This window comes from Python bivittatus, unplaced genomic scaffold (assembly GCF_059951505.1).
Source record: "Python bivittatus isolate LINGU-HERP-01145 unplaced genomic scaffold, Pbiv_v1 ctg000060_np1212, whole genome shotgun sequence".
NCBI classification, from domain to species: domain Eukaryota; kingdom Metazoa; phylum Chordata; class Lepidosauria; order Squamata; family Pythonidae; genus Python; species Python bivittatus.
In genome coordinates this window covers 16,795,047-16,820,772 of record NW_028277044.1, presented here as the reverse complement: position 1 = coordinate 16,820,772, position 25,726 = coordinate 16,795,047, and the positions used below count along the sequence as shown (strand labels likewise).

Genomic DNA, 25,726 nt, shown 5'->3' with positions numbered 1-25,726 from the left:
TGTTTTGTTTTATTATAAACATAAACTGTGAGGGGCTTGCCTGAAAGTGATTGCTAGATCGGATCACCCCTTTTCATCCTTATAAGAGGGCATTGGATTGGATATGGCAATTAAGCCAGTGAGCTGGTTAAAGCCATTGACAGTGATGCTATCTGTTCTACCATGTCTGATTGTTGGTGATTCTATGGACCAGCTCTCTCCACATTTTCCAATCTTGTACGGCTTCTTTCAGCTGTTTTAGGTTCCGGTTGGTGTTGGCTTTAATGGTGTCCAGCCACCGTGTTTTTTGGCAGCCTCGTTTCCTTTTACCGCTGACCATTCCGAGCATGACTGCCTTTTCCAATGAGTCAATCACTTGACAAGGCTGAAATAAGTAAGGCGGAATGTTGTGATTTTGCTTTCCAGCGATATGTCTGGTTTTATACGCTCCAGGAAAAAAAAAGCTATTAGTTCGGTATATTTCATGGCTAAATGGGGATTTGAACCCAGGTCAGAAGAGCATACATCTATTATTCTCTCCGTGCCATGCATTAAACCACACATTGTTGAGAAAAGACAGGTCCACATTCTAGATCACTGGGTGCTGTGAGCAAGTTCATCTTCCTGTTTCAAAGGCCTGTTATGAGGATATAAGCGAACATGGTTCTATATGTGTCTCTGAACTCTCTGGAAAAGAAGATGGAAATAAAAGATTGGTAATGGCCAATCTTTTATTTCCATCTTTTTTTCCAGAGAGTTCAGAGACACATATAGAACCATGTTCGCTTATATCCTCATGACAGGCCTTTGAAACAGGAAGATTAAACACACATTGCTATACTGTATAATCTTGGCCACAGGAATTAAGAATTTTGAGAGTGTCGTTAATTCGTTCACTTTTGTAATTTTTTTTTAACATCCTCTGATTAGGATTCTGATAACAGGAGGAGCCTACTGCATAACTGGGGCAATTTGCTAAGGTTTATTTTGTCATAATTTAGAAAATGGGTATTTTTATTATATCACAGTGTTTGTATAATAATATTTCTCCTAATACTGACAAACGTGTTTTTTGAAATGTTAATAAGTAGTCTAGTCCTTACAGCATAACATTTGAAAATAATTATTCACAAGGCAATTAGATATATTTGTACTTGAAAGTAAACCCCACTGAATTTTATGAAATTGCACCTTTATGGAATTAAGTATGTTTCGATCCTGGATTGTAGCTGACATCAACATCATGCTTTCTGATATGACCACAAGAGAGACATTAGATTCATATGGATCTTAATACTGTATTAAAGATTCAACTGCATTTTGGAAATACAATTTCACAATCTGTTTGCACACAGAGATACAATTCAGCTATCTCATAAATTAGAGTGAAGAACAATTATCAAGCTGCAGGGTCAGCATTGTCTTAATAATTACAGTTTGGTGTATAAATTGTCTACTGGTTACTATCTGGATATATTCTAAGTGTGTAATCATTGTTAAAAAAAGTTATAAACAAAAACTGCATAAGATTCATAGTCTTCCCTTACCTATGGGAAATAGTGATATATAAAAGAAATAAAGCAAACAAAAGAAAATTAGAACCAGGTAAACAAAATATTTAGTGTCTGGCACATCCATTGATGGTGCCACATTTTGCACAAATCAGGTCCATAGAATTGATTTAGTTGTAATACTGAAAGGAGAAAATGAGAAATGAAACTACAAGATCCCAGTTTTTTTAAGCTTCATATATTGAAATCCTCCCCAAAATATTTTAGTAGAATTAATTTAATAAATGAAGATAAGGAAGTTGGTGTTAAGGTCATCTTTTCTGAAATGGTTTTAAAAGAAATGGAAGTCTAAATATAACATTCAGAATAAAAAATGCCTACTAATAAGTTTTAATCATAGTCTACCAAATTAAATACTGAAAATCAATAGTTCTAATTAAAGTAAAAGCTTTCCATGGATGTGATGAAAACTTCTTGGCAGAACAGCGTAGTCAGTTGCATAATTTTTATCTGGAAATGAAGATTTCATTACTCTTCCCTTCACCTTCTGTTTCCATTATATTTATTGTACTTTTAGATTATCTGTCCTCTGTTGCTTCATATTTGACAATCTAGCTAAAATCCTGATCTCGTTCTTCCACAGAGGTTAATATATGCTTTAAAAAGTACAGCGAAGAATAAATCAAACCAACATTGGAGTATGCTTCAGATTGGAGTTGTGTATGTGTGCATGTATGTATTTGATTTTGATGCCCACTGACTCCAACCAACTCTGGGTGGCTTACAGAATAAAGAACAATATAAAAGCAATGAAATACAATAAATTAGACTAGAACAAATGGCAAAATAATTACAAGATGACAATCCAGACAATAAATCAAAATATAAAAAATCACAAACAGGGGAGTCCCATCGACCCTACCCCTAAGGCCTGAAAGAACAACCAGGTTTTCAAAGCCATGCAGAATGTCATCAGGGTGGAAGCTGTATGGATCTCATGGGGACCTCATTCCAAAAGGCAGATGCTACTGTAAAGAAGTTCCATTTCCTGGGTCTGGAAAAATGATACTGTTCATTCAAGGGGAAGTGAGATGAGCAGTCCATCAAATAACTGGGCCCTATGCCATGTAGGGCTTTATAGGTAATAACCAGCACCTTGAATTGTACTCAGAAGGACATTGGCAACCAATGCAGCTTGTAAAGCAGAGGTCTCATGAAGGCATGCAGTGGCAAGCCCACTGCTGCTCACACCTCTGCATTCAGGATCAGTTGAAATTTCTGAGTGGTCTTCAAGGACAACCCAAGGTAGACCCAGTGGCAACAGTCAAGCCATGAGATGACAAGGGCATGAGCGATCTGGAAAGGGCACAACTGGCACACCAGATAGAGCGGTGCAAAGGCCCTCATGGCCACAGCTGCCACCTGGTCTTTGAGCAGGATCTGGGAGTCCAAGAGGACCCCCAAGTTGCACATCACTCCTGATTGGGGAAATGCAACTCCAACCAGGAATAAAGATGGAAAATGCCCATACCTAGGTTGTCCAAACAGCCACAGCCACTCGGTCTGGGTAGGACTGAGACAGAGTCAGTTTCTTCTCATCCAGGCCCTTGCAGCCTTCAGGCAGTGGGACAGGACTTTGACAGCCTCACTCGGTCAGCCTCAAGTCAAAAGGAATAATTGACCCCCAACCAGCAAATGACCTCACTCAGTGGTTTCACATAGATGTTGAAAAGGAAGGAAGAAACCTGTGGTACCCTTCAAAGGAGGAGCCTAGGGAGCAACCTCCCCCCCATCAACACCAATTGGAACTAGCTGTGAAGGAAGGAAGAGAACCACCATAATGCAGTGCCCACTATTCCCAATGCCTGGACCTGGTCCAGACAGAATATTACTATAGTCAACATATTAAAAGCCACTTAAATAGACAATATTACTATAGTCAACATATTAAAAGCAATAAATAGACAAGAAGGGGATCGCACTGGACACAGGTCACCAACCATGTACTTTTTTTTTTTTTTTTGGTCTTCAATGCTATAGTACATTTACCTATCATAATTTCCCTTTGAACTTAATGAGGTTGATTTATGATAAAATGTGTATTGGAATTCCTTAATGTAAATTTGCATTTCTTTGCATTGTGAATTATAAAGCAGTCCTGACCACATGTACATGCAAGTTATGAAAGATTAGTTTTTCAGACCATTTCAGACCATGAAATTATATTTTAAAAAGAAAAGAAGAAAACCGGATGAACATTACCTCTCTTTTATATTCATACCAGTCTATTTAACCAAGGGATTAATGCATTACCCAACTGGGTAAAGAGTCAGGATCATGTTCTGTTTAAAGAGTCCGGGTGGGGAGATGCAAACTGACACCTAAAGGAAACCCATTGTTTGTAATCCTAGGGCTTTCTGGCATTACAGAAATTATTACAGCTTCAGGCAAATCTATTTGTTTCTCTGCTCTTTGTCCCTTTTCTCTCATGTTTGTTTTCTTCATGATTTATCTTCATTAATACTATGTGTATATGTGTGTATCCATTGCTCAAAATGTGTTGCGATTGGCTAAATCCGGATTTGTACCAATTTGATTTTTCATCATGTATGTGAATGTGTGAGATTTGTTCTGCTGCTGTTAACCTCCCATGCTTTATTAATACTACTATTTTCTCTTCATGTATACCTGGATGATAAACCTCTCAGAACAGGAATTAATCTTCCTTATAACTCAGAGAAATGCAATGTATACTAGTGTAAATAGCAATGATTTTATATGAGCTATCAAGTAAATAGATATTTTACGGTGCCTTTGTGTATTGGTATTTATATATTTATGTTTATTTATAAGGCTTATAAAGCTGCTTGAACTGAAGCAGGTTTATGTAGTGCTGGACAGGGAAGGTCTTTTGCAGTTTTTCTATCAGTTCTCACTTGGTTTGATGAAAGAGAGTTTGTTTCAGACATTCTTTTGAAGGGAAAGGGGAAGAATATGGAGCCGAGCCAGGTACCCTTATTTAGTTACACAAAGGAGCATGTGTGAACATCTCCAGAGATCTTCAGCCTCCCTGGCTTCAGGAAAAACAGCATGAAGGAACACCTCCCTCTGCATTCTTTTTTTTTAGTAGCAGGGTTATTAATACCTGGGAAAAATCCTGCCCTTGAGAAATTATTGAAGAATTTCTCATTGCCCTGGAGAAATAGTCCATGCAGTTCATTTGCTGACAACTTGGACAAATAATTTTGAAAAGCCATTTATACTCAACTCTACTCTCATATAATGAAGTGGACAGGAGGCCTTAGTTAGTTTAGCTTTATGAGTATCTTTCCTTTTTTGCATGGCCCCAGATGGACTGTTTTTCATGGTACAGTCAACACTGCGCTATTCTGCAGATACTATGATCTCCTATAGATATTCACTGCAAGAAATGCTATTAGTGAAACCCGTACAGAGAATGCAATCTGCACTCAGGAAGAACCAGCTTCTAGCATTTTCTTTCACAATGAAGGTGCAGTGGCTTAAGCCTTTGAGTATGAAGATTTTCTGAAGGATAACTCTGCAAAGCCTGAATCTATTTTGTTGAAATCAATGGTTCATTACTGCCCTAAACAAACTCATCCGAAAATAAATCCCATTAAACTTAGTAAGGGATACATCTAAAAAGACAGGTATAAGATTGCACTGTAAGAGTTATGTATATGAGATGGGCAGCCTATACATTTACTAAATAAATAAATATAAGGAAATCATTTATTAGAAAGTAGTTGTTAGATATGCAAAAAAGCTAAATTATATAGGAGTATATATTTTTTAAATCTAATTCTAGCCAAATGTTCATATAAAGAATCCCAGAAGACAAGGTTTGAAGGGTTAATATTTAAAGAAAAGTCTCAGAGAATAAATGTATGATAAAATATAAATATTTGAGTTAGATGCTAAGAAAATCCATAAGGGATGAAGCAAAGTGGCGACAAAACTCTTGACTCTACAAAAGAAAATAAATGGTTAACTTGATTAGATTTCCAATGCAAAATTCAGAAAAAATGTAACTGCTCAATTTGTCATGCTACCCCCCTGTCTAAAATTCCTGGTGGAGGAGAAGAAAAAAAAAAAAAAGACTAAGGTCACATGAATATTTTAGTAATTACTACAATTTGAGTTGAAAAACAATAAATGTTCCCTTAGTGAGAGACTGGCAAGGTGACTGTTGATGAACAATTTCAGGACTTCTTGTCCTTTTTATATGGTTTTTTATCTTGAAAATGAAAATTGTTCAAAGAGAAGGTGTCTTCAAATAGACGACTGTCCTTTGTTGGTCCTTCAAAGAATTATTGGAAAGTAGGACACATAGCAATCCTATCAAAGAGCTATCTGAGATAAATTAATTACAGAAGAGTTTAATTATAGGAATTTGGGGACTCAGAATATATTTTTGTTAGCTTGATTAGACTTGGGCACTTTCTTCTCCTGCTGTTTCACTACTTTGTCCTATAAGTCCAATGCATATTGCATCAGCAAAAGAAAGGAGAAAAAGGCTAGTTCGGAGGCCTAAATCCCACCTCTTAATTTTATTATTTTGACTAACCATATGTGTTTCTCCACCTTCTTAGTACCCTAATTCTAACAACAGTTTATCAAATGGTGACGCTGCAGTCTGTTTCCTGCCAAACTCAGAAGTACACACCACCTTTGAACAGGAATTTCATTCAACTATTATGAAACGTAAGTGGATTTTGAATGGAAGGAAGATGTGATAGAAGGAAGATGTGGTAGGAGTGGCTTAGTAAACTGAGAGAACTTATAGCACCTTGCCCTGTGTTGAAATGAGCCAGTCTTAAACATAGCAGACTGCCAGTGAAATTCCAGCAGACACAAAATGCAATAGAAAGTCAATGAGGCTGCAGTATTTAACAGAGACAAAGTCCAAGCAAACCAAAGTCTAAGGGTCAGCACCCAAGATCAAGCAGAAACTGACCACCAACAGGGTAACCTAAGCATGCCAAGCTCGTGAAAAATCATTATTTAAGCTACAAGATTCTGCAGTGGAGAACTTTGAAACCTGAGTTTTCAGTACTCATCCAGGACAAAGCAGCGGATCATCAGATGTTCTCCTAGGAGCACTCTACTTGGGAGAAGACCTTACGTGAGTGGATTTCATTTCCTAAGGAGTTCAGTCTTTGGCTTCCCATGGGAGCTTCTTCCCTAGCTCTAGAACTGGGAAGTGGCTCAGTCTTTCCGAATCTGAGGAATTCTCTGCACCCTGAAGGGTTAGTTCCAACCTTTCTTACTAAGTAAGGTCCCTCAGTGAGCTTGTAAGTCTCCAAGAACAACTTCCCAGCAGAGAATGGGAGTGGTGATTGATAGGTTTATACTTCTTAGAAATGCCAGTTGTAATTATACTGTACTCACCTACTGTATACAGATTCCTAAAGCCGATCCCAGCAATTAAATCTTTTTCTTCTTCAGGGAGATTTGAATCATTGTTAAACCATTTGTTCCCTATGCCTTTGGAAAAGATAGAAGATCTAAAGGTGGACTGGGATGTGAAACGAACTGAAGTTGGAGAAGTGGAAGGAATTCCTCTTCCAAAAGTTATTTGTGACATGTGGCATAAAATCTGGGCTTTCCAAGCCAAACCAGATGATCTACTCATTGCAACCTATGCAAAGGCAGGTAGGTAATATCAAATCAAATCAAATCTTTATTAAGTCATAGGTAATATACAGACAGGGAATGTCCTTTGACACCTTTACCTTCTACCTAAGACTTTCACTAGAATGTTTAACAGGGTTAATGCCAACCAGAGGAAGCTATCTTGCTCATGACACATTGAAATGAGTGGAAGAGTTGCAAGAATATTCAGTTTCACAGCATTTATACAGGAAAGCTTCCCAGTGGATTGTTCCCAGTATAATGTTGAAAGATTTTATTTGTGTTTTGTGATTGTAAAATATGACATGTTTCTCACATTTAATATATTTGTTTCCAATAATTACTTATTTGCACTGGTTGGTATCATTATACATATTAATACAACATGTACAACATTAAAGGCACAATGTTACTCAGTCATGTAAGGTCTTAAAAATAACTATTAATGCCCCAGACCAACCTAACTATATCAGCAATGTGTACAGTGTAAAATGAGAATCTATGAATTAATGCATGACCTAGAATAGCCTTCTGTTTTTTTCTTTATTTAATAAAATGAAGAGAAAAGAATAGTGAAACAAAAAAGGGGGAAAAAAGAAAGCAGTACAACAATTCTCTCTTTCTTCCTCTCATCTTCTCATACCTGTATATATTATATACTTTTTTTCATATAACAGTTTCAGTAAAGGATGATTATATTTCATTGTAATTATCCATACATAATCTTTGTTAGAGCAGCCTTCTCTAATCTGGTGTCCTCCAAATGTTTTGGACTACAGTTCCCATTAGCCAAAAGACTCTTATCTAAGGCACCAGGCTCAGGACTTCTACTCTTCATGCTTCCCGAGCCATCTGAAAAATATGTCTTTAATGTATGTTCCTCTAGAAGCTCTCCATTAATTGCCAGTATTTAATATGTCAATATTACAGTGTCTCATTTCTGATGAAATGGATTTTAGTCCATAAAAGCTGGCACCATATTATCTTGCTAGACTTTAAGGTACCACAATTTTATTTTATTTTTTTGTTATATTATTAGGTACAACATGGACACAGGAGATTATAGACATGATCCAGTGTGATGGTAATATTGAAAAATGTAAACGTGGTTCAACTTTTGACCGACATCCTTTCATTGAATGGATTATAAAAACAAAATTTCCTACGGGTAAGTACTCCAGAACCAGATTTGCTGGCTATCTTTTCTAGTTAAGATGTGCAATCCTGGTGATAAGGATTAAAAAAAAAATCTACACAGTCAACATATTTTACTTTGCTAGCCAATTTTGATGACTGTTCCCTGACTGAAACACTCATTCTGGGGGGGAGGGGAGGGAACCAAACTAAAGTCTGTGTGCCTCTAGAGGAGCAACTCCTGACACTATTCCACTGTTCCATTCTTAACAGATGTGGTTATATTATTACTGTTAGTATTTTGTGGTAAGTAAAAAGATGAAATCTCAGGAGATGGCTGAAACAGGCAGAGTCAGAATTGGTTAGAATTTAGATGGGAGATCAGCACGGAATTCCAGGTTTATTGGCTAGATTGGGAAGTTGAAAAATAATACCAGAAGGAGTTAACAGCAAACCACTTTTGCACAGATGCCAAGAAAACTGCATGGTTGAGTCCATGTGGTCACCAGGAGTTGAGCCTGACATAAAGGCAACTGTAGCTTTCAAATTAATTAATTAATTAATTTTTAAAAATACAGGAGGGTTAAAAATATATCCCCCACCTCACCAAATTTTGTGTTTCATTTTCACCATACTGTTAAAAAAACAACAACCCATTAGTGTATCAAGGGACAGAAGCATTCCTAAGAAGTGCCATCAAATTCTTCTTTTCTCTCATATCCTCTGATGCTCCTAGCTGCCAAAAACTAAGACCATATTGCCTCCCCAGTTTTTCACTATGAACATTTTGTTCAAAGAACAAAGTGATTTAAAAATAGACTATCCAGAAGGATCAAAGTATAAATAGATTAAAATTATAAATATGGGAGCGGGGAATACTGAACAAATTGTCCTAACAGATGAGGTGAGTTTGGATATTCCAAAATTCTAAGGTTAGATGGAGATAGGAGACATCATTTATAGTTGCTGCAAAGATCATGCAAAGGGAATAAATATCAGTGTATTTCACGGAAGACAAGCTGTAGCAACACATTAGCAATGTACATGAGTTTTAAGAAGTCTGGTTCAGAGCCTCACAAAACAATATTAAAGAAGCTAAAAGGATGTTCTTGAATAAAATGTGATTGGTTCACAGGCCTGGAGAAAGCTGAAGCTATGCCTTCACCAAGAACACTGAAAACTCATCTTCCTGTCCAGTTGATTCCTCCATCCTTTTGGGAGAAAAACTGTAAGGTAATGAGTTGGGGAAGAAACAAGCGGGGGGGGGGGCAGTCAGCATACTCAAGATGGTGCTGCAACCCTGCAATCAAAGCCTCACAACCTTTTCACATGCATTATATGCACAATGCACATAAAAATGGGCAGAGCTTCAATGGTGCCATTGCAATTGCCAACTTGACTTTTCGGACACACACACAACTTTGCAGACCCCTGGAAACATGTATCTATTTCATTTAGACTAGAAATGATACCAGACAGAACACTAGTCAGCCCCAATGCCCAGATATGAGAGGTCTCTCACTTTATGTTAATTGTCTTTCCATCTTTTATTGCTTGTGGAGCAGAAGCCTAGTATCCGGATAACTATATCCCTGTGGAATGCTTTATTGAAAGGAAACTCATCATGAAATTCATTCAGATATTCTTTTTGTGCTGTTCATCTCAGTCTGTCTTACCAGCCGCAGCTTAGCCGAACATAATACAGCAGTAGTAAGTGTACCCAAAGAGGTGTTTCATACATTGATGTGTGCATCCCAGAAGCATCTCAGGAGGTGATTTGCATCACTGCACACATCAATCCCCCTTCCCATCCTCATTGCCCTGTTCTAGTTTAAAAATGTTTTAAAACATTATTAATAGTAACTATTATTTTCCACTTGTTTTTCTGGGGTAGCAGGCTTGGCCTAAGGCTGAAGAATTCTCACTGACTGGCCATTGTGAGGGGGTTTACTTTTAGTGATCACAAGCTTTAATGGGGGGAATTCAATCAAAACTTCACTTAACAGAAGTGCTCCTTCAAAGGATTTCACAGACATATACATTGTTCATCACTAACTCATCCTGAGTTATAATAATGTTGACGTCCTCTCATTTTTGCACTCAATCCAGATCGTATATGTGGCAAGAAATGCTAAAGACAATCTAGTGTCTTATTATCACTTCCATAGAATGAATCTAATGATGCCTGAGCCAGGAACATGGGAGGAATTTTTTGAGAAATATTTGGATGGAAAATGTGAGTGTCTTTCATTCTTTTAAAAGAATCACCCTGATTGATTGATCGGTTGATTTAATAAATGAACAAAGAAATTTCAAAAACAGCAAAGGAGAAAAGAAAGCAGTACAACAACTATATAATGGCTTCATACATTAGCATACATATATTAATATTTTTACACAATAGTTTCAGCAAAGAATTACCATATTTCATTGTAATTATCTGTACATAATCTACATTTCTCAACATTCATTCATAAGTTTCAAGTAAGAGACATCATTCATCAGGTCTTCAATCTACTGAGTAAATGGGGCCATAATTTTTTCTTTCTAATGTTGAAGGACTAGCCTCTTAGTAATAAGAAGGGCACCTGCTTTTTTAAAAACATAAAGAAGGCATTCTCCGTATGTTTCTGAATTATATAGATATTACATGGAAATTGAAGGCTGGACCATTTTTATCCAGCGGTCAATTTCCACATAATAGTATATAATCTAAAAGTATACAGAGAGTGTCTTCTTTATGTTTCTTTTAAATCTATCCAAAATTTTATCCATTTCTTTTAATTGAAATTCACTAACATTTGCACTGATTATTGAGATGTTGAAAATCCTGCATAGGCACTTGTTCTATCAGAAAAAGAAAATTGTTTTCAGCAGCTCATGATACAATTCTGGTATTCTTACTGTTGAAAGTACTCTGAAGATCAATGTTTTTATTAATGTTGGGTTCATTTTCTAGATTTTATGTTACTCAGTCTTTTAAATTGGTCGGTTTGTTGTTTCCTAATAATATTGCTGTTACTGTTTTCTTGGTTTTAAATGCTATTTGCCATTGTCAATATTTTCTAGAAAATGGCACCATGTTTGAAATAAATAAATGGTTTTGAAAGCTTCCCTAGAACAATTATTTTTTTATGGATGAATACCCTGTTAAAGGCTTATCCTAAACTGCCAGGTTTCAGGGTTGCGGTTTTGTTCCTTCCCCAATCCACCCCAAAAGCTGAAAGAGCCTTTCAGATCAACCATAAGTATCCACCTGAAGAAATTTCAGAGGCTAAATGGCAAACATTCATATCTCACAGATGATGTGCTTTATCAGAGCCCAGAATGTTGTATTAATTTTGAACAGACAAACAAATGGAGGACTTGCTTATGAGTCAGATTAACCCCTTGTAATGCTAGGAGTCCCCCTTCATTCTAAATAGGAGCATGGCTTCCTGGATGCTGAAGCAATTAAATGATGGGGGGAAGTGTCATGGTGAGCAATTTAATTCTTCCCTCCTGTAGTATGATTTTTTTTCAATTATTTGACAATAGCTAACTCTGATGCATGGCAAATAGAACAACTCAGCCCAATGGATTAGCACTGATGTTCCTGCCTATAAACTATGTTATATGTATATTTCTAATTTTAAAACAATTTTGCCTTTCTTACGGACATAGCCATCGATCTGTCTGATCCCAGATAAATGCTTTCCTTAATTGGCAAGCTTACGTATATTTTAGAAATATGTTTTTTGCAACATATATCTTTGAACAATCTTTTAACCAGCAACATAACCACCTTCTAATGCTAGTTAACCTTATTTCTAAACTGCAGTGCTGTGGGGCTCCTGGCATGATCACGTAAAAGGATGGTGGAAGGCTAAAGACAGTTATCGTGTTCTCTTTCTTTTCTATGAAGATATGAAAGAGGTATGTACTGCAGAAATTCAATCCACAAACTTGTTAAAAGTAAACTATTGGGATTTAAACTAAGAGTGAATATTCTACTGAACATATTGGAACTGAGCTAATTTAACTCAACATTTATCATGTTAACTTGTTACCACAATGACCTATCTATATAGTTCGTTTTTTGTTGTTGACAAACAACATGCATAGGGGATCCTCTTCCAGTGGCATCCACAGGAATTTGTCAAGTGATAAGAGCAGCACCTGGACCTTCAGGGTAATGTTCATAAGTTCAGAGAAGCACACATCATTACTCCTTAAAACAACCTTATGATATGAATCTGACTGAGATGAAGTAATTGGCTCCGAGTCACTCAGTGTCCTTTGTGGTCAGTTGGAGATCTGAGGCTGGTTCTCCCTGTCACAGCCCTAAAACTGTACCCCCAGGCTCTCTGAATTGCCATAAGGATTATCTTAGTGCCTTCCACCATTCATTTAGACTGATGTTTTATCACAAGTTCTCTGACGCGGGATTATCTATATGCCTATAATCAGACACTGAATGACTAATTCAGAGATTCCATTCAGAGATCACACTTGTATATATCACTAGTCATCACTGCCTGAGCTCAAAAAAAGCAAAGCAAGTTCAGATCTGTTTAGTACCTGAATAGAAACATACCTGGAAATATTCAGTCGATTGGAACAGGGCAAGGACAAACCATTTCTATTTTGTTATATAAAAAGCCATATAGATATTCCCATGCAGCAGCTTCCATGAGGTTTGTCAAAATCTGCAGGATGGTGGGCATGGCATCGTGACTGAAGCCCCACTGCTACGAAAGGGGCAGAGCTTTGATCATGAAGCCTGGCTTGCCATCTTGCAGATTTTGACATGCCCCTACAAGAGCTCTCACAGGCTCACGAATTCACCAGGACTCAAGCTCAGTTCAGTGGACTTTATTTTCATACCTAATTGCCAGTAAGCCACCTGTTCTTAGGGGAGTTTTTCTAATCTTATCTTTTTTAATGCAACATGTATCAGATATGTAGTGGCACTGAATTCTATCATCCATTAATTGAAGTGGCACTTTACTTTCCAATACCTTTTCTGGCCCTTGTCCTGTAAATTAGTTTCAAGAACTGTGAGAGAATGAATTAAATGTCCCTTTCTCCATAATACCCATCACTGGATATACAAACTGTGGATGACTTATTTTACTTTTTCTTAGTTATTCTTTATTCTGTTAGCTATTTTATTTTGCTTCTTTCCACTTAACAGAATCCTAGGCGTGAAATCCAGAAAATTCTGCAATTCCTGGAGAAAGATGTGGAGAAGGATGTTCTGGAGAAGATACTCCATTACACCCAGTTTGAAATAATGAAGGACAACCCCATGGCTAACTACACCTTTTTGCCTCCAGAAATAATGGATCATTCAATCTCCCCATTCATGAGAAAAGGTGCTACAGTATTTTGCAATCTTTGGGTTTTCAATATTTTATCTTCCTCTTTCTGTCCCTCCACCTGGTTGTGTCTACATGAACATATCTTTGGCATTATGTTGCAACATTTCAATTTTCATTTTTGTCTCTTATGGAATTGCATTTAGCATCCACACAATTTGATTACTGTTTATATAGTCGATGCATCCCATCCACACTAAAGGTCAGATCATGACAGGATATATTCAGGCTGCTTCATACTTGTTCCACCCACATTGGCCTCCTCCACCACCCCTATTCACTTCTGTTGTTCTGCACAACGTCTCAGATATCTGCACATATAATTAAAAGAACAGGAATGCCTTGCTAAATCCTCTTATCACAAGGCTAGTATTTTTCCAGTTATACATTCAGTGTTTTGTAACCATGGGGGGAAAGACCATGTTATGCAATGAAACATTCAAGAATGTGATCCATGAGGTTAGCTAAAGTAGATTAATGTGTAAAGGAATTGTCCCTACTGAACATTGGTTCAGATGTAATCTGCAAGAATGTTGGCAACTGTGTTGTTCGTGAACCACTTTCAGAGTTAGTTCTGGCATATCCTTTTTTTAAATAAACATATTTACAATACTATATTGAATATCTTTATGTACATACACAAGACAGTGCTCTATTTATTGCAAGAAAAGTGAAAAGGTTGGTAGTGACGGATTTAATACCAAAACTAGCCCACAACCTCCCAAACGCCAGAGCTTTTGAGCGCTGTAATGCACATTTTGAAGCCTTGGAGATTTGCATGTGACCCCAGAGGCTTCCATATTTTAAAAGTTTAACTTTTAGTGTGACAGAAAAGGAAAAGTTTTAAATACATGACAGGGGAATAATCATACTTCAGAATTGTTGGGAGTCGGACATGTTTTAAATCTATGTAAGTAAATAAATACATTTAAATTTAATTAAATATCAGTATTAATGAAATTAACTCTTTCTTTCCCTTAAGCTTTTCCCAATACTATCTAGCAGTGTTTCTCAACATTGGCAACTTTAAGATGTGTGGACTTCAACTCCCAGAATCCCCCAGCCATCCTGGAAGTTGAAGTCCAAACATGTTAAAACTGCCAAGTTTGAAAAACACTGATCTAGAGTCATAGTCCTCTGCCTGAAAAAGATGTACATTCCTGATTTAGGCAAATCAGGATGAAAGGGGAAGTTGTGAAAAAGGTCAATGAATATGACTGGTGGTTTTGAAACTAGCTCACAGGTATCCATGAGGCAGAGATGATAGGAGACATCCGTATCTTTATGTAAAGACATTCTGGAATTAAGCTTGACTATTGATGACATCATGGTCATACCCATGCAGTTTCCTTGGCAATACTATGATAAGGTTTGCCATAATCTTCTTCTAGGGTCTTCTGGGATTTTTTTTCAACTTCTCGGTCTAGCCAACAGCCCTGGGACTCCTGGTGATATCCCATCCAAGTCCTAACCAGGCCCAGGATTTGCATGGGTCTTTCTGCCTAAGTGGAATATTCCCAGTCACAACAAAACTGGATGAAAAAAGACTAAAGTGGATGTTTAAAGAATGAGTAAAGCAAGAGAACTGTAACCTGGATTAAAATTAATACTGAATATGTACATTTAACATTAAAAGATCCATCTGGAATTTGACAGCAGTCTTTCTTGCCTAGATGATTATTTGCAACAGAATAGAATAGAACCTGATTGTGTTACTAAATAGTGGCATAGAAAAAAAAATAGAACTTGAATGTAATTAGAGAACATGTAAAAGGTAACTGATTCTCTGACTGTGTTTGTCTCTGTTCTAGGAGTTGTAGGGGATTGGAAGAATTATTTTACTGTGGCACAAAATGAGAAATTTGATTCAGACTATAAGAAGAAGATGGCAGGAACTTCTCTTACTTTTCGCACGGAACTGTAGAGGAAGAAAAAAAGTCTTGTTAGTGTTTTATGTCATTGAAATCTGAAGTCTAAAACCTAGGGATCAGTCCTTTTATTCTCAAGATTGCTTACCTGGATATATTGGATAATAAAAATGTATTCATTCAATGCAGAATGTACCATTTTCACACCTATAGTTTTATACTCCCCAGTAATGACCTTCTTTACCTTATGTCAGCCTTCCCCAACTAGCACTCTCTATGTATGCCGTACTACAGCTTCATAAATTGAATGAATGAATGAATGAATGAATGAATGAATGAATGAATGAATGAATGAATGAAAATAAGCAGCCAGCCAATACTGCCCTCAACCTGTTAGGTGTAGATTAATGGCATTATAATCCATCATTTCTGAAGAGCATCAGAATGGGAAAGAAGATATAAACTACACCATTAGCAAGCAGCTAAAAACCTACGTTTATTAAATTTGCATTCCTCACTTACTAAGAAGCATTCATACCGCTTGTGGTAGAACCTTTGAAGTAAGGATAGTTAGGTTTGTCCCATGAGGATCTGACAATACAGCATGACTTCTATTTGGTGATGTTTTCTGGAAGATTTGGGATCAACTGAGCACCTGGGCATCAAGGAAGGGCCTCACATGTGTAATAACATCACTGTACAAATGAATGCCAGTTACATAATTGTTGTTTCTTGTCAACATCTAGTGCTACCAGTCAAAAAGATGCGGCTATTTTCTTCTTTGACATATTTTATTTATTTCATTTCAAAGAAAAAGGTGGGAAAAGGAACAAAGAAAATGAGAGGATTACAGATGGAAGATATGCCCTGACCTCTTGTAAAATCCATGTTTATCAGAGGGTGATTGCAAGTAAAACCTAGTCTGAAAGCACCCTCTCCCTTAGCAATGTTTTATGCTGGGTGGAAGGAGTCAAAACTTGCCCACATGATGAGCAACTTGTGGTTATTGAGAGAAAATAAATTTGCATACTTTTGCATGTAAATGATAATTTAATCCTTAATTGGAAAGGAACATGAGTTTCCCATTTTAAATATGCTTTTCTAAAAGAAATCATTATCAAAAATCAATACAAATTACCTCAGAGCAAGTATGTTTAGAATGGGAATTTAATGGGGAATATATTCTCTCTCATTTTCTCTTTCAGAAATCTTACATGGAAGAAAGCTCGCCCACTTGGTAATTCAATTTGCTCTGCCTGACCTCAGTATTTTCCCTATTACGTTTTACCACTTGGAATGCATGAGGCTGAAAATGTTAGCTTATATATTTACACAGCAACATACATTTCATTTGGTCTGACTGTAGTCACAACTTGCACACCCAGCTGGGAGTGCATGACCCACACGTTTCAAGTTTGCAACCTGTTTATTTTCAAGCCTCAAAGGTTAAAGATAAATAAGCCTTCGGTGTAGCTCTGCAAACCCAAAGACTCCATCTATGCAATTTTCGTGACATCCAGCTTTTGTTGGCTTCCTTCCAAAATGTTTTTTTTAAATCTTTCCAACGTAATCAACAGCCCTGGGGGCTCTGCTACTCTTCCATCCAATTACTAACTAGGGTCAAGCCGGCTTAGTTTTTCACCCTCAGTCAAAGCAGGCTAGGTGCTGCCCCCTGCTGCTCCCAAGGAAATTATACATTGAAGTAATGTAAAGTCGTTGAAGGGAAGAAGAATATAAAAAAACAGTGGTTTGTTTTATGCAGTGATCTTGGTGGGGGTGGGGGTGATATAGAAAGAAACTTGAAGCAGGTGAGGAAGCCCGTGCGTTGCCATGGCAATTCAGGTCCGAAAATTCGAAACTCGACCGCGCTTAGAACCACAGTACTGCCTCTGGGCGGCAAAAATCAGGCGGCCGCTAGAGGGCCGCAAAGCAACTGCAGAACGCTCGCTGCCACCGTCTGGTGGTCACCCGCATGTTTGCAGCCCCAGTCGAGCTCCGCTTCGTCCGCGCTCGCGATGGTTTCGCTGACGTCAGCGGAGGGCGCGGAGACGGACGGTGACGAAGGCGGAAGCGGCTCCAGAGCTGCCGGAGAGGCGTGGGGCGCCCTTCCTTTCCCTACCTCAGCCGGGATCAGCGCCGCGATGGAGGTAACCCGGCCGGGGGGAGAGGGGGGCGTGAGGAGTCGAACCTACCCTGATTTGCGCGCCTGCAAGCGGCGTGGCTTGACTTGGCTTTTCCGGTTCTCTTCCCCTCCGGCTGCAAAAGGGCCTCCGCCCCCGCCGTTGGCGGGTGGCCCCGTTTTTCGGGGTGAGGGACGATAAGATCCTGCTGGACGGTGCTCCCGTTGGCGGGATATTCTGCTATGACCGATCAGAACCCGTGGGGGTCCCCAGCTCGGTTCTCTTTCCACAATTCCAGTGGAAACATTGCAAAATGGATTTACCTGAGAGGCTGCAATTTTTTAAGCAGCTTGGGAATAGGTCCTACTCGGCAGAGCCCGTGTGTGTGTGTTGCGTTGTTGATCATCTCCGGTCTTGTTAGCTCTGGCTTCTGCAGCAGCCTGGCAGTCCAACAGTTCCTGGTTCAGACTGAGGGCAAGTCGGCTGTGGCGGCTAAGAAGAAATAACAGAAGACCAGTTTGGCTCCAGCTTAGCTTGGCCTAACTTGCTATATGTTGGGTTTTCTTACCTCCTTCAGAACTACAGTAAAGAACAAGTTGCTGAGATGTGGGCCCAACCCGTAGCTCGATTTTGGCTTCATGTGTTGGGTGAACTCGCTATGGTTTATTCAGTAAGCTGTGGTTAAATAATCTATGGCTTACCGTAATATATAAACCCACTCTGAATTTTTTTTCAGATAATGAACTCCAGGTGGTATAATCAAACAGCACCTTGCAATTATCCTTCATATTTCTCTTTAACTAGATTTGTGGAAAGGAGAGCCCGTAGTAGAGAGCATGAGTTCAAGTAAATATGGTGATGTTTGGACTCTTCCCCATCTGCCCTCGCCCCCACTAAATGGAGCAGGCTGATGGTTTATTAAAAGGCTAATTGGGAAGCCCCCCATGGTTTGGGATGTTATATTGTGCTCTCTGAACACTGAATACAGTTTCCTCTGTTCCTCTGATAGTTTGATGACTGTCTTTGGAATAAGTTTATTTTCTAAGCTTCTCTGTGCCAGCTATTGCATAGAAACAAGACGAGTTTTTAAAAATCTGATGTCCTCAGATATGTTTGATCCTGATACCTCATTGTAAACTGCTGCCTATTTTAAAAACAGAAGAATTGCAATTCCAATGTACAGAGCCAAGCCTCCTTAACACATTTTGATGGTACTGAAGTATTAGGAAATATATATGCCACTGTGTATATAGTGGGTAATTGTTTAAAGGTGAGTAGAGGCATATTTCTATATTCCGAAGGTCAGAGGGCAGGAGAATAAAATATATTGATTTATAAAATTCTAACTCAGAGTTAAGGATCAAGTTGAGACCCTCACTCTTTGAACTCTTGCTGATAGTCAGTGGAAAACAATACTTTTGCACATTGACATTACAAGCCTGCATTGAGTAAAAAAAATATGCAATATGGCAATATCTTGTTTTGCAAATATTGGCATTAAATACTGTTTCCCATATACACAATCTATTTGATCAACTTGAGATTTTTCAGATTAAGTGATCTACAAAAAGGTGTTCATCATTTGACAAAAATACAAAGCCAAAATAGTTATAAATGTCATAGGAAGAAAATTGAGCTAAACTTTCCTTGTCAGTTAGTACCTACAAGCAGTGAGTTCTAGGAATATGTTGTTTATTTTTTGAGTAAGCTTCCTTGTCTTGAGCTACACGTTTTCTGCCAGAAGGTGGTGCTGGGAGACTGATATTTCTTTCTGTAGGATTTGTCTTGTAAAAATTTTTAACTTTCACTTTTATTTATCAAAGTTTTAATCTATATACTACTAAAACTCTCATTGTGTTTATCTGTTTGTACCCTCAAGTTAGCCCAAACAGTGCATTATACTGCCACAATTTTTGAATCAAGGTACCTAAAATCTGCTAACTTAAAGAATGTGTAAAAATCTGGGACCCATTATTCCTGTGGAATTGAAATTTCCACAGTGTTCAGACCAGTTTTATTTGCAAAGTTAATCATCCAGTTGTGTGGGCACTATAGTATACCATGTCTTTGCATGGCAGGAATAAGCTTAATGTACCCCTCACAATTTGGCCTCTTTCCCTTCTCCTCACTTGTCATAGCTACAACAAGAGATTAAAATCCCCTTGCCCATTTTTTTCAACAACAACTTGCCATATCATCTAGGTGTGACAACTCTGATTAATGTTAATTATGGCCTGTTCAAATTGTGTGTAATGAAACTGGCTTGTTCCAACCAAACATTTACTTGCAGTAATTTAAAATAGAAGGAAAAAAATGGTATTTTTCTCTCATAGCTATCCCAGAGAAGGAGAGAAGAGAAGCATATGAGCCCAGGAATAATGTCTTACATCGTAATACACTCTTGTTTCTTGCAACATCCAAAGACAATTTTCTTCTTTTTATCAAATCCAGGTAGTGGGTTTCCTAACTGAACTTTAGTATATAATCCTGCAATTTTTTCTTCCAGGAGTAAACTGTGCACAATAGAACTGTGCAGTGCTTTGGATAAGATGTGGAAAAGGTGCTTTGGAATACACAAGAGCACAAATGCAGCACCTGTCTGTGTATCATTTAAAAATCTATCTTTTTCTGAGATCACATGGCTGCTGTGGAAGCCTGCAGATAAGTCTAATGCTCCCCCATTAAAGGAATTTTGTGCCTTCAAGTCAGTCTTAACTCCTGATGACCACATGGAGTCCCTGCAGTTTTCTTGGCAACATTTTTGGAAATGGTTTTGCCTTCTCCTTCTTCCTAGGGATGATAGAGAATGACTAGATCAAAGTGATCCAGTTGACAAATAGATCCTACATTCACCACTTCTTAGTCAAATCCAAAGCATTTTACATAGCCTTAGCAAGCATCATTGAATATGTTGCGGTAAACATATTGCAGAATTGCTAAGATCCCTTTTTGTATTTTTAAAATGTTAATTACTATTTTAGCTGGTTTAATAATGATATTGTTTAAAATGTTATTTTTTTTTGTAAGCAGCTTTTTGGAATAAGTATATGATTGGAGAACAAATAACAAACTGTGATATGCCATGCTTTTTTTCAATATAAAACTTTATTTTTGCTTAGCTGCAAGATAATGGACAAGAAATGGCAGCTTCTCCTTCCACAGCCACAACAGGGAAATCAAAGGTAATTTACAATTACAATTGTAAATAATTGTATACAAATGTTCTACAAACATTTTTGTAGAAATAAAATAATGCCTCTATTGAGTGGCATCTTTGTAATCATAGAGTTGGAAGTCACTATCAGGGTCATACAGATCAGTGTTTCTCAACTTCATTAACTTTAAGATATATGGACTTGCTGGCTGAGGAATTCTGATAGATGATAACTCATCTTAAAGTTGCTGGGGTTGAGAAACACTGATCTACAGTACTACCTCCACCCTCCACTCTGTGCAGGATTCAATGGAGCATCTCTAACAGGTGACTACCTAGCCTCTGTTTAAAGACCTCTAATGAAGGAGAACTCACCATTTCATATCACAGCCTGTTTCACTGGCTGATAGCTTTATACAGTCTGGAAATTTGTCCTGATGTCTAGTCTGAATCTGCTTCTTTTTAGTTTTAACCAGTTGGACCTGACCTCTGGGGCAGTTGATAATAAATTCGCTCTCTCTTCCATGTGACAAGCCTTCAGACTTTTTAAAACTGCTATCTTATCTCCTATTAGTTGTTTCTTCTGTAAGCTAAACATACCCAGATCCTTTAACCATTCTTCATACACTTGATTAACATACCCTACCATCTTGGTGGTAGTCCTCTCAATCTACTCTGATTTGTCACTCTTTCCTTTCCTTTCCTTTCCTTTCCTTTCCTTTCCTTTCCTTTCCTTTCCTTTCCTTTCCTTTCCTTTCTCTCTTTCCTCTTTCCTCTTTCTCTTTTTGTAACAGTGGTGCCCAGAATGGGATACAGTGCTCCAAGAGCTCTGATTTAATAAAATGGTTCATTTTCAAATGTCAGTGTTGACTTTGCTTTAAATGTAAAAGGAAAGTCATTGCAGTTATTAACAAGTTTATTTGGCAAGTAAATATGGTTATATTTTTTACTGGAAACAGATGTTCCAATCATACCCTGAAAAGTAATTGAAATTCTGTTTGTTTTTTAAATTTTCTTATGGGTCTTTCATGCAATAATCTCATTAAAATAAAATATAGCTTTTACAATGCTCAGGTATTCCATCTAAACTTCCTTCTGTGTGTAATCAGTTTGGCAGGTAAAAGAGTTATAAATGTCTGAAGACATTTGTGTGTATTTTTTTTCCTTCTTCTTTTTTTACATCTTAACCTTCTTTGCAATAACGTGAAAACCTGATGAAAATTCAGTTAGAAATCAGTGTTATCCATTTATTCAGGTAGTATATTATTCTTCAGTCTGTGAGACCAAGATCTGGATTTATGAGAAATGGTTGGATTGAAGGGTCTTTCTTTCTGATGAGAAATCTTGTTGTTGCAACTTTTAGCATCCCTCATTATTTTCTGTGGTAGTTCAGTAATGACTTGGAGGCTGAAGGTTTCATGTCACTGGACTAGTAGAGCAATGATTATGAAGTTCTTCAAGCTATATAGTCTGACTTTTTAACTAATTAATGTGGCTATTTATATTTTTAACTGTTTTTGGGCTTTACTTTAATTGTGAGCCGCCCAGAGTCACCCTCCAGGGGAGATGGGCACCATACAAATTTAATAAATAAATAAGTAAGTAAGTAAGTAAAATATCTTGCTTTAGTTAATTGGCCAAAATAATATTTTGAAACATTACAGTGGAGGAATATGCAGGTCTATTGTAATTATTAAGACTTAAATCCTTTAAGTATTACTTTTCTGAAAGGCTGATCTCATCTTGCAGGTCTACTGGGACTAAATGTGTTTTACATTGATATTAAACCAAAATGTTTGCATTGTGCATTGCAATGCTTTCTTATGAGTCCTGAAGTAGATAGCCATGTGCAGTAAAAGTATTGGTTGAAGAGCAGAACCAAATCTCATGTTCTGCATGGTTATCTATATGATTAAATTAAATTTGAGCATGCATGCATTCTAATTTGCATTTATGGATTTTACAGCTGGACACATTACCCAAAGAAGATCTTATCAAATTTGCAAAGAAGCAAATGATACTTTTCCAGAAAGTGAAATCCAGATGCGCAGGTATCTTTACTGAAAATTATATAGATTTATTTAAAAGCCATATAGCAGGATACTGTGGAGAAAATCAGCCAATCCTTCCTCTACGCTCCCCATAATTTGCATTAGCATCCAGGATATGAAGCAATCTGGAAGAACTATGTACAGTATATTGGTCTAACTTGGACATGTTCCTACTAATAATGCTGAACTCTGCTGGTTGTATAGATTGTATTTTGGCATTGTGGAAAAATAAGATACAAATATAACAAGACATTGATTCAAATTCAAATAATAATTTTTCCCTAGAACTGGAAAAGGAAATTGAGCAACTAAAAACAACATCTGTGGCTGGAGGAACTGATGATATTATTCAGGTATGAATCCAAATTAATGCATAACATATGGTGCAATGGTATTTAATTCCCAAGAAATTCATTGTTTGGTCCAGTGGGAATGATAATTCCTAGGGTCATATAGCTCACACTACTTTTTATGCCTAGAGATAAAATACAGGCTGTTGGTTGATTATCAATATCCTTTAAACTGAATTTCTCTTAATATGGACTGTGTTTTAGCTTCTGCTGTGCTCTTTGCCTTAGAATTGAATATTATACTGTTTACGATAGCCTAATGTCTGTTGTAAAAATGTATTCTTTTTAAAAAACTAAAGTTGAAAAAGTGGAAGCAGTTGTTAAGTTTAATTACTCAACTCACCATACAACTAGTAAGAAGGTGTTACCTATTCTAAGATATAATGGAAACTTTCAGATGGAATACTATATTGCAACTTAATACTATATGCAGAAACCTGGGCTTATGCCCACCTTCCTCTCCCCTCCATAGTGTAGCTACAAGGAGCTGTTTTCCATTTTCCTTCAACCTCAGTTCAGGTTTGCATTCAAACTCTAAAATGAAAAAGATTTACTAAAACACGGTTTAATTAACTATGGTTTCCTTGGCTCATATGAACCACAGTTTAAGGCTCAGGTAGGATTAAATTTGCACTAATTGAAAAACAGAAGTGAAACCTTCTACTGTAGTCTCCTCCTAACAAGGCTAACCATAAAAATATAAGTACCTTTATCATTCCCTTCTTGATTTTTCCTCTTCTCTCCTAACTTACTGTGATAGAGTAGGTATGAAGTTTATTGATGCATTGGGAAATAAACAGAAAGCTTGCTTAGTATTTTGGGAGTAATGATGAGTATCTTCTATAACCAACGTTGCCCGTAGGATGTGTACTCATACATTGTGTTTTTGCTAGTTTTCTCACTTTAATGGCAATGACAGAGTTGTTCTCCTTCCCCAGTTAAGGTGTCATTTATTTATGAAGAATGTCTGCAGATGAATTTCATTGAAATACCATTACTGTAATTAACATTGAAACAAATATTTCTGAATGGCTTTCATGTAATCAGAACATGACAATCAAATCATGATACTGAATCAATCTCTTCCCACTCCCACAAATCTCAAACTTCTGGATATGATGCTGAAACGAGAAATAACTCCAGGAGATGAGAGTGGTTATAGTATTTTTACTGGTAAAGAAAACAGAGAATTTAAGGAAAATGCTACATATCTTTTAATAAATAAAGTTATCTCTATGTTTTTGGAAGATAATGGATAACTTTTTTCTCTCTTCTCAAAATTAGGCTCTTACAGAGAAGCTGGATGTGATTCTTCTGGAAAAAGCAGAAGCCCAGCAGCAGTGTGTAGCTCTGAAAAAAGAAAATGTGAAAAAGCAGCAAGAAGCAGAGGTATTCCATAAGAATAGTTTATGGAAAATCTTTGACCTAATTCTAGTTTGTTCAGTAGATTTGTGTCACAGAAAGCCCTTTCATTTAAGCTTTTTGGCTCCTAATTGTGGTTCACATGAGCTGCCCATTTCTCTCCTGCAAACAGGCAAGTGCAGATGTTAGGAATGAACCCACAGGAATGTGGTGTTCAGGAAAGTCATCCCATAGGAACTGCATCTATTTCAGATGGTTATTCTAGTCCTGAAAACAGAAGTGTGGGTCAACAGTGTGCCATAGTAAGATTTGCAAATTCTTAGCGTTTGGTAAAAAAAACAAAAACTTTTTTTAATGAGAGAGAGAAAAGGCAAAAGTAATTTAATGCACAGATATACGTGCACTAATGCACAGATATACGTGAGGGTGCAATTATTGTATTCTACAGATGGGGCATTCAGACATTATAGAAATATAATATATCAATATAGAGGTATATTCAATTCTAAATTTGTATTATTCTTATCCATTTGTCAATCACTGTTTTCTGATCTTTCCATTTTGGAAAAATCTGTGAAATATCTTGTCTTCAAAAATAATGTAGAATCTGATCTGATATTCAGTTCAGTTACAAATATTATTAAAGAAATAGCAGCTACCATTAGACATAAAGCCTATTGCTACATAGATTTCATATTAAACTTGTACAGTGAGATGGGCAGCATATATACATTTGAAAATAAATTAAAAAATAAATGTTCAGTTTTATAAACAGGATAAATTGGAAAGGAACTAAGTCAATTAAGTTTACATTATTTAAGAACTCTGTATTATATTACTATGTGTTATTTAGAAATCCTATCTTGTTAGATGAAATGTACATTTTTCCATTATCAGAAAGTTCACTGTTCTCAGTTGGGATGACGGTAGATATTGGTAATAGTAGCTGTGCAGATTGCACATATATATTTCTTTTAAATTTTTCTATATCCCTTGATTTTTCTGTGAAATGGACCTGGAGAGGGTATCCCTTGATTATTAGTTTTGTACATTGGGTGTGGAGAGAATGGGTTATTGAATAGATTGCATCTTGCTCTGTAATTGTTATTAAATTAGTGAAAAGTTTAAAAAGCTTTAAAAATATATCTATTACAGGTGCTTTTATGCTGCTCCAATTACGTA

At 37.0% G+C, this 25,726-nt stretch overlaps 2 protein-coding genes across 3 annotated transcripts in view; both read left to right on the top strand.

The window, feature by feature from the left end:
* Positions 1 to 6,320: 6,320 nt before the first annotated feature.
* SULT1C4 (sulfotransferase family 1C member 4) lies at positions 6,321 to 15,691 on the top strand. Its single transcript, XM_007427621.4, has 8 exons — positions 6,321 to 6,636; positions 6,960 to 7,166; positions 8,185 to 8,313; positions 9,415 to 9,512; positions 10,389 to 10,515; positions 12,100 to 12,194; positions 13,456 to 13,636; positions 15,451 to 15,691. The coding sequence occupies exons 2-8, from the start codon at positions 6,995 to 6,997 to the stop codon at positions 15,561 to 15,563; spliced, it is 915 nt and encodes a 304-aa protein (XP_007427683.1). The 5' UTR covers positions 6,321 to 6,636; positions 6,960 to 6,994; the 3' UTR covers positions 15,564 to 15,691.
* A 1,844-nt stretch (positions 15,692 to 17,535) lies between these two features.
* The window catches only part of GCC2 (GRIP and coiled-coil domain containing 2), a 31,456-nt gene continuing 23,265 nt past the window's right edge, over positions 17,536 to 25,726 (top strand). The window contains exons 1-5 of one of the 2 annotated variants that reach the window (XM_007427622.3): positions 17,536 to 17,654; positions 20,747 to 20,809; positions 22,748 to 22,832; positions 23,118 to 23,185; positions 24,467 to 24,571. In XM_007427622.3, the coding sequence (XP_007427684.1) occupies positions 17,649 to 17,654; positions 20,747 to 20,809; positions 22,748 to 22,832; positions 23,118 to 23,185; positions 24,467 to 24,571 (327 nt within the window). In that variant the 5' untranslated portion in view covers positions 17,536 to 17,648. Of the gene's footprint in view, positions 17,655 to 19,738; positions 20,079 to 20,746; positions 20,810 to 22,747; positions 22,833 to 23,117; positions 23,186 to 24,466; positions 24,572 to 25,726 lie in introns of those variants that run through there. The other variant, XM_025166307.2, reaches the window with a different exon arrangement.